This window comes from Magnolia sinica, chromosome 2 (assembly GCF_029962835.1).
Source record: "Magnolia sinica isolate HGM2019 chromosome 2, MsV1, whole genome shotgun sequence".
NCBI classification, from domain to species: Eukaryota; Viridiplantae; Streptophyta; class Magnoliopsida; order Magnoliales; family Magnoliaceae; genus Magnolia; species Magnolia sinica.
In genome coordinates this window covers 8,885-26,098 of record NC_080574.1, presented here as the reverse complement: position 1 = coordinate 26,098, position 17,214 = coordinate 8,885, and the positions used below count along the sequence as shown (strand labels likewise).

Below are 17,214 nucleotides of genomic sequence, written 5' to 3'. Positions count from 1 at the left end.
GGATTGCATAGATGTGCATAGATATGCATAGATGAGACTGTGTACATATATATGTGCACATGTGACTGTGTACATAGATGTGCATGATGTAGCCATACAGAACTATTTTCATGTATGACCGTGTACATAGATGTGCATGATGTAGACACTGCACACTGTATTTCAATAAAAATATATTTTATATATATATATATATGTATGTATGTATGTATATATAAAGGCCCTTTGACATGAATCTTGTATCTGTACACACATGTATATTTACATATGTATTTGTACACACATGTATCTATATACAAGTTTAGCAATAATTACCATGGCTTTTGTACACATTGGCTACTGTATACATGTTCTTTTGTGCACATGTTGTTATGTACACATGCCAATGTGTTGTGCTGTACATATGTCAACACGTTGTTTCTGTTAACATGTAGTTTACAGCAACATGTTCCATGTTGTTATATGATGTACTATAACACGTTGGTTATATGTTGCATATTGTTGTATGATGTCCTATAACATGTTGCATTGTTTCTGTTAACATGTTGTTTACAGCAACACGTTAGCATGGTGTTTACACATGTAGTTTATATATGTACACATGGAAGGATATAAATTGTTCACAGTACACATGGATCTAGTGCTTACAATACACATGGCTTCTCAAATACATGTAGTTTAAATGATCGTGTGGATGCTGTGCACGTATAAAGCATGCAAGAATAACACATGTAATGCAGCTTACTATATCATTAAACATATTAACTACAAGCCATATGTTAACATGTGAGGAGGGCTGACGTGTTATACTATAACTAAAATATATACATCATCATATAATTGTACGTGGAAGGTTTCCATTTAAGAAGGATGGAATGGTGGGGTCCACTAATGATGTCATCTTGGGGATCTGCTCTGTTCATTATTTTCTCTGTATCATCTCATGATATAGGGTTAAAAATGAGGCAGATCCACTATTCTGGTGGACCACACCACATGAGTATATGTTAAAGTACTTTAACATGCAATACATGTATATATTCTAACGTGTTAAAATACAATACGTCAGCCTACAAGATGTTCATCATACGTCAGTCTACATGTATACATTACACGTTTCCTACATGTTGTACGTTAGCCTACATGTTGCTGTACATGTTGCTGTACACGTTGCTATTATAAATCCAACACGTTTAATGGTACACATCTGATATGTACATCTATTGAATAATGATATGTACATTTCACGTGTGAAGCAGATGGCATATGTGTGAAAGAAATCCAAAAATCAGCTAGTGGCATACATGCCTCCCTACTGTGTGAAGCAGATAGGCTGATGTACATCTCACGTGATTAGCTAATGTACACGTGTTGGCTGATGTACACATGCAACAACTATGTTTTAGTTTTGCTAATTCCACATGTATAGATTTGTTGAAAGATCTATGCACATATTTATTGAATTCATGTTTAATCTACAAAACAATAGTGTGGCCCACATTCAGATATGTTGCAACCTGAATGTGTTATCTTGAGTTTTGGATTTGATCATATATATTTTTTATGAGTTGATGGACACATATCAAGTATGTTGTTTCCTTTATTATATCTTCTTCACTGTTGATCTAAAGCTTACTAGTGAACGAAACGATCATCAACCATGATGATCAATGTTGATGAACGGATCCATCATCAACAATGATCATTAACGGTAATGATCGAATCCATCACTAATGGTCATGATCACAGATGAAGATTGTACTCTCTTGATATCTAAGCACTTGATTTTTCCTTTCTGATGATGATGTTAATATGCATGAAAATATTCGGCTTGATGTGTTTAGATTTTAGCCCCCTACATTTTTCATTAGAAATTACAAAACTTAGTGCTTAGATGCTCCCTAAAAACTATAGGTTGTGCATAACCTGAGTGGGAGTTTATTCTCTTTCACCAAATGATGCATGCAACCAATAATGGAAGGTTGCACATTATATAAATTTATTCTTATAAAAGTATTAAACCCATCTTAATTAGAGAACTTGATTGTTCTACACCGCCCATTCGGGTATGTGGACTTTCAGATCTCATTAAGATGTGTTAACTGCTTTTATACTTTGAAAATTTATATAACACGTAGAAATGTTGATGATTAGTGTTAATACCTTAGATCTTAGCTAAGTAGTGATACTCATGCAATGTAGAGATGGCCACCAAAGCGTTAATCGCTGAACAGCTGAAAGGATAACATTTCGACGGCAACAACTACGAAGACTGGTATCGCGCGGTGCGATGCGTTTTGGACGAGGGCGACATATCTCACATACTCGATGTAGTTCAAGAGGAACCCATCTTGGCTGAAAATGGGAATTTACAAGAACATAGGGTTGCGATGACTCGCTATAATAAGTGGCGAAAATAAAATCGTTCAGCCCGTAATGTCCTTCTTAGCACTATGCACAAAGAACTCATACTTACGTATGAAGTGCATGAAACCACTAAGGGAATCTGGGAAGCATTGACAGATGCCTATGCACAGAAGTCAGATGCGAGAGTTGGGGTGTAAGGCCCGTATCTTAGATCGTATCGTTCCCTAGGCTTTCGCGGCCCTCCCGGTCGATTTCGATGCCCTGCGATCTGTTACCAGCATTTGTGCGCGATCCTGAGTCATGTCTTCTATATCAGAGTTGGCTCGACTCGAAACTTGTACCATTGCAACCGCGCTGTCGCCGCGGTTCCGACTCCACGTATTACGCACCGAGGCGATACCCGGGTCAGGAGATGTAGGCTTGCTTTCAGTTCGAGAAAAACGCCGCACGTTGCAAATCCCAAGAGAAAGTCCCATCAATCACATTAAATGTCACATCAATCCATCAATCAAAGTCAAGTATAAGCAACCCATACCTTAGCTTACCTCTCTCTTACACAAGTACCATAAAGTCAACAAGTACCTTACCTCTCATGTCACTCCACCATCTCTCTCTCCCATCATTTCTCTCTTTCATTCTCTCTCTCATTTTTCATCCCAAGCAACTCACGTCCAAGCTCCCCATGAGAGAGCTAGTGTGGCCCACCTTCCTACCTCCCATCTCCACCATTCAAAGTCCATCTCAACCGTCGGAATCGTTTCCTTGGGGCTCTAGAGACTATAGGCGGAAGAAGGAAGAGAAGATCAAAGGTGGGTGTCTCTATTCTTCTCTCTCTCTTTCCGTCTCTCTCTTTCACTTTTGTTGTGTGTGACGATGTGGCGGTGTGGCCCACCCGGATGTACCCCACTTGATGTATGTCTTATCCAACCGTTCAAACCATTTGGGCCCTACCTTAGGGAGATGGGAAAACACAAATATCAAGTTGGTCCAAATCAAGTGGGCCACGTCCACGTGTGACCCACCAGCCATTGCCATGGTCCCCACATGTGGGACCCACCTTATACATGTGTTGTATGCAAACCGGACGCTAGATGTGGGTGAGAAGTGAAGAGTGAAGTGAGAGTGTTGTGTACTGACAAGCAATCAAGACAAAAAAAAAAATGTCAGTTTGATTTTTTTTTTTTTTAAAACTTTGGAAGGACCACTCATACAAGCCCCGCCTCGATGTATAAGTTTAATCTACGCCGTCTATCCTATCTCTTAGATCATTTTAAGTGTTGAGCCAAAAAATGAGGTTAATCTGACTCTCAAGTGGGCCCTAGCATAGCAAACAGTGTGTCTACCAGTGAAATCCACCCTGTTGTTTTGATGCACCAAAAATATAGTGAATATTGGACTTTTTTGGTCCGTCTCGGGCCATGAAATACAATGGGTGGTGTGGATCTGCTTGATGTGGGCCTTACATGCAAAAAACCACACAAAAACCATTTTTTAAAAAAAATATAATGGCAACAGTAGCTGCTGCTGCTGCTTACTGTCAGAGGACGCCAGCGGCATCCTGTCGTGTAGGCGGACGGGCCAGGGACCAAGGTCCCAGCCGTGGGCCCCACTATGATGTGTGTTGTATATCCACACTGTCCATTTTGTAGGCCCCCTCCGAGCAGTGGGCCACCCCAAGAATCATCCATATACAAAGCTCAGGTGGCCCACATCATAGGAAACATCGGTGATTGAACGGCTGCCATTGAAACCCTTTTCTGGGTCACAGAAGTTTTGGATCACCATGAAATTTGTTTTTCCTTTTCATCAAGGTCCGTGTGACTTTACCAATGGGTTGGATTGCTAGTAAGCATTATGGTGGGCCCCACGTGAGACCACAGTGATGTATGTGTTTGGACACATTGTCCACAGCCGTGGACAGTGGAGCCCACCATGGTTCATGTATTTTATCCACATCGTCCACACCTGGACGGTGGGACCCACCATGATGCATGTGCTGCATCCAAACCGTCCATCCATCTTGAAAGCTCATTTTTTTGACATGAGCTAAAGAATGAGCCAGATCCATAGTTCATGTGGACCCCCTCCCCACCATGATGCATGTGTTGCATCCAATTTGTCCAACCATTTTGAAAGCTTATTTTAAGGGCTTGAATTCAAAAATAAGGCAGATCTGCCTATCAGAGGACCACACAGCAAAAGCAGTGGGGTTGGACGTCTGCCATTGAAACTTTCTTAGTCCTGAAGTTTTGGACAAATATAATATTTATTTATTTATTTTGTGGGTTTGTGTGACCTTATCAATAGCTGGAAGGAAAATAAATGATATGGTGGGGCCCACTTGGGACCCATCTGTGATGGGATTAGATTGGCAGGTGTACCACACACTAGCCTATAGCTGCTGTTGAAGCAACAGGTTCTGTGGAGCCCACCTTGGTGACGTGTGCACCCCATGTGTGGGACCCTCTTTGACGCATGTGTTGCATCCAAACCATCCATCTAATTGGCAAGCCATCTTAGGCTTAAGACTAAGAATGAGGCTGATTTATCAGGTGGACCACACCACAGAAAACAGTGGAGAGATGAACACTTACCATTGAAGTCTTTTTTTTTTTGGACCATAGTAGTCTTGGGTTAAATTGATATTTATTTTTCCTCCCAACCAAGTCTTTGTAACCTTACTAACAGACTAGATGGGAAATAAATTTGATGGTGGGCCTTGGAATTGTAAACGGCGAAAATCATTATCTCCACTGCTATTTGTGGAATGGTCCAGATCCCTCAATATGATCTTTTTTTTTTGGGAATGTATGAGGCCCACTTTGGTATATACATAAGGCCCATTTGAGGAGGTTCACCTTTGAGGTGTTTATGGCTCATCTATGAGGTCCACCTTTGATGTGTGTATGGCCCATCCATGAGGCCCACCTTTGATGTGTTTGTGGCTCATCCGTCAGGCCCACTTTGATATACTTGTGGCCCATTAGTGCGGCCCAATGATGCAACCCATCGTGATGTGTATGTTATACAAGCCGTTCTTTGGCTAGACCACTGGTAGGCCCAGCTGTGATGTGTGGGCCCACTTGCTACATGTGCAAGGCCCACCTCTAATGAATATTCGAGGCCCACTTGTTGGATATTTGAGGCCCACCTATTATGTATTTTCAGCCCATATGGCATGGCCATTGTGATGCTTTACAACCCATTTAACGAGGCCCATTATGATGTGCATTGGGCCCACGGGTTGTGGTCATGCGATGTATCTGAGGCCCATGTGCAGGGCCCACTTGTTGTGTATATATATCCTTTGTATGAGGCCCAATGCGATGTACATTAGACCTTTGTGTGAGGCTATGGGCCCACCTTATGTTTGACTCTACATGGGCCACTGCTTGGGAGCAATGTTGGTTGAATATCCACATTGATGGGCAATGACGGTTAGATGTCCTCATTGTAACCTTCCCTTAAGCCTTGTTAGGCCCATTCTCTTCGTGGGTTAACCCAAATAAGTGGGCCCCAATCGCCATAGACAGATGGCTCTGTGTTATCGGATTGATATAACCACAGCCGAGAGCCGATCTTTACATTATTGTTGATTGGTTGTCTATCTATGGACCCCGCCTTGTTTATATATGCTGGTTGTCGGTGCCGATTATCGATACTGATTGTCAGTGCTAATTATAGATGTTGATTATCGGTACCGATTATTGAGGCCGAATATCGAGGCCGATTGTTGAGGCCCAATGCGATGTATATGCAGCTCGTATTTGAGGACCGTTGTGATGTGCATTTAGGCCGTGTTTAAGGCCTAATATGATGTATATGAGGCCTATGCGATGAGGCCCATTGGGATGCATTTGAGGACCAGGCTATGAAGCCCATTATGATGTATGTTAGGCCCATGAGAAAGGCCCATTACGATGTATGTTAGGCCCATGAGAAAGGCCCATTGTGATGTATTCATGGCCCATGATGCATGGCCCATTTGATGTATTCGAGACCCATGTGTAGGGCCCACATGTCGTGTATTTGAGGCCCAAGAGCAGGGCCCGCCTGTTGTGTATATGTGGCCCTTGAGTAAGGCCCACTGTGTTGTATATCAGGCCTTTGTGTGAGGCCGTGGGCCCATGATATGTTTGGCTCTATGTGGGCCATTCCTTGAGGGCAATGTTGGTTAAATGTCCACATTGTCAAGGTCGATTGTCGATGCTGGTTGTTGATACCGATTATGAGTATGTGACAGCATAGCATCATGATACATGCCCATACGCATCATCTGCATGTTTGTTATGAGATGTGGTTGATCATTGCATATGTTATTGAGCATGTTGTTATGAGACTCCCTGATAGGCGGAGGTTATCTCACATGAGCACGCGGTATGCGCAGAATTGATGCATGACTGGATTGTATGACTCATGCATCTCGCATCATAATTACTGTACGCCCTAGTGACATTAGGGCCATAGCCTCCACAGGCATATCGTGGATGGCCAAATGGGACACCAGAAATGTTTGGTTCTAGCATACGGGCGCCATACATGTCCCTGAGTGAAAATTCCTAAATCTCCGTGGCCAGGAGATGCCCCAACGTCAAGATCGAGTGGATACATGAGCGCCCGAATGCCGAATACCAGGAGGCCGCGTCTCCTACTGTGTCGTGGTCTGTTGGGAGGGCGTGTGGCCTTACCCGCTTGAGGGTAGGGGGCAATACTAGGCTGAGTTTGACTAACTCGTGAATGGGTCCGCTATCGACATGCCGGATAGGTATTGGCAGACTATTGGCCAGGCGGATAATGAGGTTTCTTACGCTCACTTGGACTGTGCGGCTGAGAGAGCGGCAATGCCATTTGGAGTGTACTAAACCACGGTGATGATCCCAGAGATGAACTGTACTGATATGTGGATTTAGTGAGCAGGAGTTGCATACTCATTTATGCATTCATTCATTCACTATCCACTCGGGTTGGTGGTGCGCAACTATTTGTTACTTGTGCCTTCGCAATGGCCAAGATTTCGGTTGGGGCGTGCGACTAACCTGAGATCAGGAGTTTACCACATTGAGTCTGACTATCCAAATTTAGGTATGGGACTAGTTTGGATAGAAGTCCCTTGTGATGGACCCCATAGCCTGCAATATTACGTACTATCATCCCGACTTCACACTCCAGTATGATCATTCCATTCGTACCGCATATTGCATGACATTTGCGGCATACAACATTTTAGGTTACTGCGTTTCTGCATTTATATGGTCTAGATACGGTTGACGCTATTCGCGAACTCATCAGGAATTGTATATTGCATCGCATCCTCGGCATCTGATATTTGGTTTTTTATGACTCCTTATTTGCATAGCTGTTCTATATTGCTTACTCTGTTATCTTATGATTTATGATCTTGTCAGTATTTCTGCTTACTCTGATAATTCATGATCTTGTCAGCCTTTCTGCTTATTCCGATAATGTACGATTTATGGATTACCAGTATTTCCGGTATTGTATGATGATGGCATTGTATTGAATACTTGACACTTACCTTGTGCACACACTTACACCACCCTCTAAGCTTTCTATAAGCTTATGCATGATAGATGCGTGCAGATGATGATAGGTTGCAGCAGTGTTGAGCTTGGAGCGTGCAGCGGTCTTCTGGAGCTTGACTTTCGATTTACGTATTTCCCTTTTAGTATTGTATTCAAATGTTCATATTAGTGGATATGTGATGATGATGTTGTCTTTGCAAATTGGGTATACTTGTGATTATGCTTATTACGAGTTAAATGTACAAAAAAGAAAATCCTCCTTGTAGGATCCCAGGATCGGAATCTGGCGTATGAACGTTAGGAGCCGAGAATGGGGTACTACGGAGGCTGTCAGCACCAGATTCGGCGATCGGGTCCTGTGAATCCGATTTCGGGATTTGGGGCGTGACATAGGGCAATGGAATTAGAATTCTAGGAGTACAGGATGCCTGTCGGCTACCCCATCAAAGATCATATTCGTAAGATGGAGCAAATGATAGGTGCCCTTAGGAATGTTGGGTGTAAATTAACTGAAAATCAGAAGATTATAGCCATGCACCGTTCCTTGCCTGAATCTTGGGCCCAAATCAAAAGAATTCTGAACCATACTGATTCTATCACTACGTTCAGAGACTTTTGTGGCCACTTGGTACGTGAGGTTGAAATGAATGCAATTCAGCCAGGTTCGGCCAAGGCCTTTGTAGCAGAGACCCATAAGCGGAAAGCTAACAATAAACGGTTCAAAGCTCGCAAGAAGGCGAAGAAGAATAATCAAGAACAGAAGACCACAACACCTCCTCCAAATCTCAAGAAGGGGAATGGAAAGAAGAAGCAGAAAAAGACAAATATAGTCTGCTTTGTCTGTGGAAATTCCGGCCATTATGCTCGGCAGTGTGCCCATAAAAAGACGGTAATTTCTCAGTCACAAGATACTTTGTATGTAGGCGTTTGTTCTGAAATCCTTTCCGTTGATACTATATCTAACGAGTGGATTTTGGATTCAGGCGCAACAAAGCACGTGACACAGAGTCGTCGAGGACTCGAGGAATTCCGGCCTGTAGCCAAAGGAAGTTACAAGCTGTACATGGGCAATAACGCTGTTGAAGACGTACTAGGGATTGACGTTCTCCATCTCTGTACGCACATAGGGCAAACAATAATCCTCCGTGATACTCTTTTTGCACCGGGGATGCATCGGAATTTAATTTCTGTTTCTAGGTTATTATTTGATGGTTTTGATATTCGATTTTCCGGGACAAGAGTTTCTTTGAGAATGAATAACCTCATCTTTGCATGGAGAAATTTAATTTCAGATTTATTTATTCTAGACATAGATTGTGATAATGCCCCTCTTGCTTTATCTGCTATGTCAAATAAAAATGTAGTATCTGAATCTCAAAAATGGCATGCGAGGTTAGGTCACATCGGAAATGATCATATGACAAGACTAGTACGTTCTGGTCTGTTAGACTCCTTATCCAAAGTTGATTTGCCATTTTGTGAATATTGAGTGTCCGGAAAAACTTTAAAGAAACCATTTCCCGAAGCAGCTAGGTCCAAGGGCACACTAGAGATAATCCATTCAGATATTTGTGGACCCTATCATGTACGTGCCAGAAATGGATGTCAATACTTTGTCACATTCATTGACGATTACTCGCGCTATGGATATGTGTATCTTATCTTACACAAATCTGAAGCTTTTGATTGTTTTCTTAAATATAAAGCTGAAGTGGAAAATCAGCTTGAGAAAAAGATTAAAATCCTTCGATCTGATAGAGGTGGCGAGTATACATCTGAAACGTTTAAGTCATATTGTGAAAATATTGGAATAGTTCGGCAGTACATAATGGCTTACACTCCACAACAAAATGGTGTTGCAGAGAGAAGGAATATGACACTTTTGGACATGGTTAGATCGATGATGGCATAAGCCAATCTCTCTACCACATTCTGGGGAGGCATTGTTAACAGCCGTCTACGTCCTTAATAGAGTCCCATCCAAATCCATTCCTAAGACTCCATATGAGATGTGGTCTGGGAGGATTCATTCTCTAGCCAACCTACGCCCTTGGGGATCTTTGGGATATGTTTTGCTACCTACTCCGCATAGAGGTAAACTTGATAGTAAAACCATTGAATGCGTGTTCATTAGGTATCCTATGCATTCAAAGGGATACGTTCTAGTTTATGAGGACCATGGACGATGGATTGAGATAGAATCCAGGGACGTGACCTTCGTTGAAGATAGATACCCAAGCCGAATAAAGCAAAAGGCTCCAATAGAACTTTTTGAAATACCTGATGTATCTCAGGAGAGTGGGAGTTCTGCTTGTCAAGATGATGATCCTCCTATAGTTCGTCAGGACAGTGGGAGGACATCTGAGCAGGCTCTTGAGTTACGTCGAAACAAAAGAGGATTGATTCTCCGAAGATACTTCGATATTAAAGGGCAAACATTCTCTTGCGTTGCAGTTGATGATGATGAACCTGATTCGTATCAGGATGCATTATTATCTTCTAACTCGGCCGATTGGGTGAATGCTATGGATGAAGAGATCGCTTCTATGGAGAAGAATAAAGTCTGGGAACTTGTTGATCTGCCTTCCAATCGCAAAGCGATAGGTAATAAATGGGTACTTAAGATCAAAAGAAAGGTAGATGGTACAGTGGACAAGTATAAAGCACGATTAATTGCTAAAGGTTTTACACAACAAGAAGGCATTGATTACGAGGAGACCTTTTCACCTGTTGCAAAGTTCTCCTCAATCCGCATGATCTTGTCCATTGTCGTAAGTTTAAACTTAGAGTTATATCAGATGGATGTAAAGACCGCATTCTTAAATGGTGACTTGGATGAAGAGATATACATGCAACAACCCATGGGTTATGTGGACAAAAAGCATCCAAAGAAAGTCTGTAAGTTGTTGAAATCTATCTATGGGCTGAAGCAATCTTCAAGACAGTGGTACATGAGGTTCTACTTGGCTATCACCACTTTTAGATTCATGATGAGTGAAGAAGATCATTGTGTATACATGAAACGGTCTGGAAGATCTTTTCTGATACTATCTCTATATGTAGACGATATCCTGTTAGCTGGTAATGACATACAATTGTTAATATCGACTAAAGATTGGCTATTCTCGAACTTTGAGATGAAAGACCTCGGTGAAGCCAACTTTATTCTTGGGGTAAAAATCATCAGGGATTGCCCTAAGAAATTTTTAGGTTTGTCTCAAGTAACCTATATATAAAAGATCTTAGAGCGGTTCAGGATGGAAAATTCAAAAGCTGTTGAAACCCCTATGGATAAAGCTACCAAGCTAGACAGGAAATCGTGTCCCCAGACTGAAGCCGAGAAATTGGTTATGTCCTCAGTACCTTATGCAAGCGCAGTCGGGAGCTTAATGTATGCTATGCTTTGCACCAGACCGGATATTAGCTATGCAGTTGGCATAGTCAGCTGTTATCAGAGTAACCCGGGACAGTCTCATTGGCAAGCTGTCAAACGTATATTCCGCTATTTCAGAGGAACAAAAGACCTAATGTTGTGTTATGAAGGCACAAGCCTCGAGCTGAAATGATATTCTAATGCTGCTTGGGGTAATGACGCAGACGAGGGAAAGTCTACTTTAGGGTATGTATTCTTACTCGGAGGAGGAGCTATCTCATGGTCGAGTAAGAAACAAACATCCACAACTCTTTCATCTATGGAAGTCGAGTACATTGCATGTTGTGCTGCAGTTCAGGAGTGTGTATGGGTTCGCAGATTTCTATTGAGTCTGGGTGTTGTACCGAGTGTTCGTCAGCCTATATCGCTGAAGATAGACAATACTTCTGCCATTGACTTGGCAAAGGACCCTAAATACCACCAGAAATCTAAGCACATTGAGATCAAGTATCATTACGTCCGTGATCAAGTGAGAGATAAGAAGGTCGCCCTCAGCTACATTCCTACTAAGGAGATGATGACTAATCTAATGATGAAACCTATAGCTAGAGATCTATTTCAGGTTCATGTCAGGCAGATGAGATTGAGGAAAGTTTGACAAATGTACTTGTTTTGTAATACATTCGATCTTTCATTAATGAATAATATATTCCATTTATTCAGTATTGACCTCTAATATAAACTAGGTAAGAAGATCATCAGCATTTACCTTGAGATCATGTAGGATTTCTATTTTTGTCAGCAGGCCGGTCACCCACTCGCACGGATTGACCAACCTTGAATGTACAAGAGATGTACATTTGGGGCTATGTTTATACATTGAGGTATGAACTTCCCTTTATTGTGAATAATAGAGGATGAGGATATGAGTGAGTCATATCCGCCTACAATCTTATAAAGATTGTAGATGAGACTGATACAGTCGAATAACATAATCGCACCATTCCATTACATGCGATCAATGTTATGATCTGAAATTAAAGCCAGGTTATGAGGTTATGATATGAGTCGTACCTCATGTGGAATGACCTGTGTATTGTAGACCCGACATTCACCTAGTATTGTCTACTTTACGACGTGGATTGTAGCCGCGTGCTAGGACCTTTTACCTACAGATTGCTTTGATTTGATCTAATCATTGCAACGTGCGAGTAGCTAGTCCCGTAGGTGACTCTTTGTGTCCTTAACTACCCTCTTTTTGTGTATATGAGGATGAGATTGAGTGTCGCTACTTTAGTGTACTATGACGCAAGGTCCTTGATTGGCCAGACTCAGTTATGCTAGGAAAGCGGCTTGATTAATTCCAAATTACACATTTGTGTGGGGAAGATCCCGTGACAGCTACACCAAGTTTCTAGAACTATAAATACGCACTTGAAGACTTATTCACCGGCAGTATCGAGTTGTTTTTTTTGGACTTTTGCAAACAATATTTTTCTTAAAAAGCAAATATATATAAGTATTGCTTTCAATTGGTTTTAGTCGAAGTTTGTGAAAAATCAAGTTTTCAGAATAACTCGATAATTTAGATAAGTACGTATGTTGGCCGAGTACTCCAGATCGGGAGTTAACTCCATCCGGTGTGGTCATGCGGACTAGGATAGGCATTGCAAAGCTTGGGTTATTGAGTACTAGTCAGGTGGTCACTTAGTACTTAAGCACCCGTGAGAAGATTATGGTGATCCAGCTGGTCTCACGTCTCTAATTCTTTTAATCGCGATGTTTGGTTCTTTGATTATTATTAGGCAAGTTAGATGGACAAATTTATGTGCCCATCCCACAATGTGATTGAGTGGGAGATGTTAGACGTAGGCCAGTGGGGCCCACTTGTGAGCAATTACTAGTGGGTGCGTCCCATGTTTTCTCCGGTCTCTTCTTTTGAATTAAATTTCAAATTCAATTATGAATTTGATTTTTAATTGATGATAGGGATTTGATCGGATTATTTGGCCTTATCCAATCCCACCCAAACTCTCATTCCTTTCCTATATAAAGGGATGCACTTCTCTTGTGAAAGGCATTGAGTCATACGATAAACCGAAAGTATACAGAGAGATATTGTGTGCACTATAGTCTGTCCATTTTAGCTTGTCCTTGGGATGATCTGATCTATAGATCGCAATCTGGGGCCACTATATACCATAGGATCAGAGGTGTGAATAGTTCCATTTGCTCCAGTAGTAGATAGGCGGGCCGTTGAAGCACCGTTCTTCTGCTTTGTGAGGGTTCCAAACTTCGCGTAGACCATCAGATCTTGAGGGCTCACCTTCCGCACTTCCCAACATGACCACTTCAATGGAGTCTACTAAATGTGATGCATTCCCAAAGAAAGAGTGAACCCTAGTGGCAATCACAACAACTTCAACCTCTCCATGCTTACATGTCGAACTGGAAAATACTTCATCTCCTGTCCTGTTTGTGACCAGAAGAGATTCTCTGGTAAAAGCGGACTGCATCAAGGATACCAAAATCTCATAAGAGTTCAGTTTGATGGATTCCTCCTGTTTGCAATGGAAATTGTTGCATGGATACGAAAATCTCATGAAGTTGTTGCTCCTAGTTATGCTGAAAAGTTATGTATCCATTTTCCAAATGGTTATAGTCTTTCATAGGCAAATTTTATTAGGGCATGAAAGATCAATTCAATGTGACCACGAATAACAAATGAAGCGGCCGAAATCTCAAAGTGGAAGAGAATACCTGATCTGCCATCCAGTTTTATGAAATGAAAATTAAACTTATTTCATTATCTAACTATCAGATTAGTGGACATTTATTGGATGGTTAAAAGTGAAAAAATCCAATGGTCCAATTTCCACAAACAAGCATCGACAAATCAGATGTTAGGATTGTTTGATCTTGGGAATAAGACTTGGTAACAGTGGGCTGCACAATCTATTCAATTTTATTTGAGTTATATATTCCACGTGCAATTTCTGGGTGCTCATGTATCAAGCATCATATGCAGCATGAGTATCATCATATAAATCAACAGGGATGTATATGTACTGATGACGGAAAAGTGGAGGCATATAGTACATGTATGAGATTTTAAAATTTATGTATAGAAAGACTGCTAAGGGCCTGTTCATTTTCTAATTTGTAATGTAAATAAGCAGTCGGGTCCTTGCTCTTGCTCGGGTGGTAGACTCTCAGGAGTTTTAACTCCCGGTCAAGGGTTCGAGTACCCATAGGTGGTGAAATTCCACTAGCGTGAGTGTGTGTGCGTGTGTAAAAAAACAAAGAAAAAAAAAAGCAGTAAATGAATAATTATTACTTACCTTTATATTTACAGGGAACTGCAGCCACTTGATGTGGCTTGATGTTGACAGGAAGCTTCTTCAGAAAGCTTAGATGCTGGAATCAAGAAAAGGGGAATTTTTTTCACTAAAATTTGTGGGGCCCACCATCATGTATGTCTGATCTGCGCCGTCCATCCAAAGCTCAAATGGACCACACCACAGGAAACAGGAGGAATTGTAAGTAACCGTTCAATTCTTCTTAGTTTTGGATCAAGCTGATATTTGTGTTTTCCCCTCATCCATTTCCGTGTGATGTTATGAATGGGTTGGATGACAGGTATGCATTCCTATGGCCCTGAGCTCATTTTAACTTTCAACGGTAGGCATACAGTTCTTCTTGTTTCCTATAATGTGGTCCACTTGAGCTTTGGATCTGCCTCATTTTTAGGCTCATGCCTTAAAATGAACACGTAGAACAGATGGACGACATGGATCAAACACATACATAATGGTGGGCCCCACAATTTTAACAATCACAAATTGGATCGGGTTTCAACACCTTTATGCCAAATAGCTCTCTTCCAATCAGGTGTAATTAGTAATGATTATTCATTTACGCTGTATTTGTTGTGGAAATTGAAAAACAAATGGGCCCCAAGTGCACAAGCATGCACACCCACCTATTTCTAAAGCAAACAGGCAATCAAGAGTAGGTGCATTAATATATGCATGTAAAGCATGAAGATGTACATTTAAGTTAATCTTTGCATACTCAAATGTAGCAGGCATCGATATGATATGATGTAGGAATTCTATGATTATACATACAACTTTGAGATATCATCTATATGCAGGTAGATTATGGACATACTCCTTCAGATCTTTTTTTTTTTCCCTTCTATAACCACTATGCAAATGATAAATGTCTTATTTCTTACTCACAGGAATGATAAGAGAATGTTTCAGAGAGGTTTGCTCGAATACATCCTGATGTAATGTAGTATGATACATCAAGACTTCAGCCTTTGAATCTGGATTCCAAATATCCAAACAATTTACATGATTGGTCTCACTTTGTATGGTGGAAAGACATCAAATAGAATCACTCAAATTGGATTATTTCAACCCTCTGATAATTTTGGTCTTTTTCTTTAAGCATGAACGCTCACCATAATCTTCGTATAATCAACAGGTAGAAATATTCAATCTTAGTTTTTTTGGGTATCCCACATCCAAGGGGAGCCCTATCAAATAAACAGTTTCTATCATTGAAAAAAGAGCAAATCCAGCTGCTAAAATCCCGATGAATCTTATCAGGAATCTTATTGTAATATTTTGGGATGTCTTCAAGCAAACTTCTATTTAGATTGATCTAATGCTTTGAACATTAATGAAATCTAATGGAAGATAAACATTCCACACCATTTTACCAACAAGGAACTATAATTGAATAGCAGATAGTACCGCTTACTAGCTAAAGCCTAATTTCTTGGTTGGGCTTCCTCTACGTCTTTCAGGGAAACTTCCTTGGGGTTGACATAAGCTCCCCAAGAGGGTAGCCATTAAAGAAACCTATCCTTGGTCCATAACATCATTTTAGGGATGTCATCACGAGCTTTGCAGGTGTGTGTGAATGTTAGAGGGGTCTTTGCCATTTGACAATCCATAAAAGTATCAAGGTAGATTTCATTATAAGAGGAGAATGTGTGACTTTGGATTTTAATAGCTCTCTAAGAAGTCCAATTTCCTTGATGATATTAGACACTTCAAAATGAATGTCATCCCATCTTGCACACTTCAAGTGAATGTCATGAGCATGACACCACATCTAATCGATTTTCTTACCTTTTAGCAATTGCAGAAGTAGAACATGGTAAGATAGAGAGTGGCTCAAATATCATTCATTATGTAGAAAGCAAGGAAAAGAGGAGGATGTGTGACTTTGGATTTTAATAGCTCTCTAAGAAGTCCAATTTCCTTGATGATATTAGACACTTCAGAATGAATGTCGTCCCATCTTGCACACTTCGAGTGAATGTCATGAGCATGACACCACATCTAATTGATTTTCTTACCTTTTAGCAATTGCAGAAGTAGAACATGGTAAGATAGAGGGTGGCTCATATATCATTCATTATGTAGAAAGCAAGGAAAAGATGCTAAAAGCAACATGGATTTAGAAGCGGGAAACAAGGACAAGAGAAACTAAGTTGCATGTATAAGTCCGCATGGTAGTTAGGAACCAAGCAAAGATTTGTTTGCTTCACTTGTTTGAGGCCAACAGACTAGAGTTTAATTACCATTTAACATACTAACCATTTTTGCAAAGCTCTAATGAATTTAACAGCACCGTGTAGCTAACTATTGCATAGCAGTAAAGTTAGAGTTGCACGCATGTGGATTTGTGGAAAGATAAAGGCCTAATTGGCTAATTCATCATTGTTAGTGCAGGATAAAACCAATCTTCAAGTGGGTCTCACAATGAATGAATCCTAGTACAAGCTAGTCTTCTCCTGAAGCTTGTTTAGGCTAAAATCTTCATGCATGCTTCAACATCTTATGACATCCCTGCTCGTGAAGTTCTCAGTTGTTCGAAAACTTCTTCAAGTGGCAAGCGCTCATGTGAATC

At 41.0% G+C, this 17,214-nt stretch overlaps 1 protein-coding gene across 1 annotated transcript; it reads left to right on the top strand.

The window, feature by feature from the left end:
* The first annotated feature begins 8,298 nt into the window (after positions 1-8,298).
* Positions 8,299-9,236, top strand: LOC131225675 (uncharacterized). The gene is made up of 2 exons (XM_058221246.1): positions 8,299-8,799; positions 8,894-9,236. The coding sequence occupies exons 1-2, from the start codon at positions 8,335-8,337 to the stop codon at positions 8,909-8,911; spliced, it is 483 nt and encodes a 160-aa protein (XP_058077229.1). The 5' UTR covers positions 8,299-8,334; the 3' UTR covers positions 8,912-9,236.
* Positions 9,237-17,214: the final 7,978 nt, after the last annotated feature.

Coding starts and splice junctions, on each gene's coding strand:
- LOC131225675 (XM_058221246.1), top strand. CDS start 8,335: ATGCCTGTCGGCTACCCCATCAAAGATCATATTCGTAAGATGGAGCAA.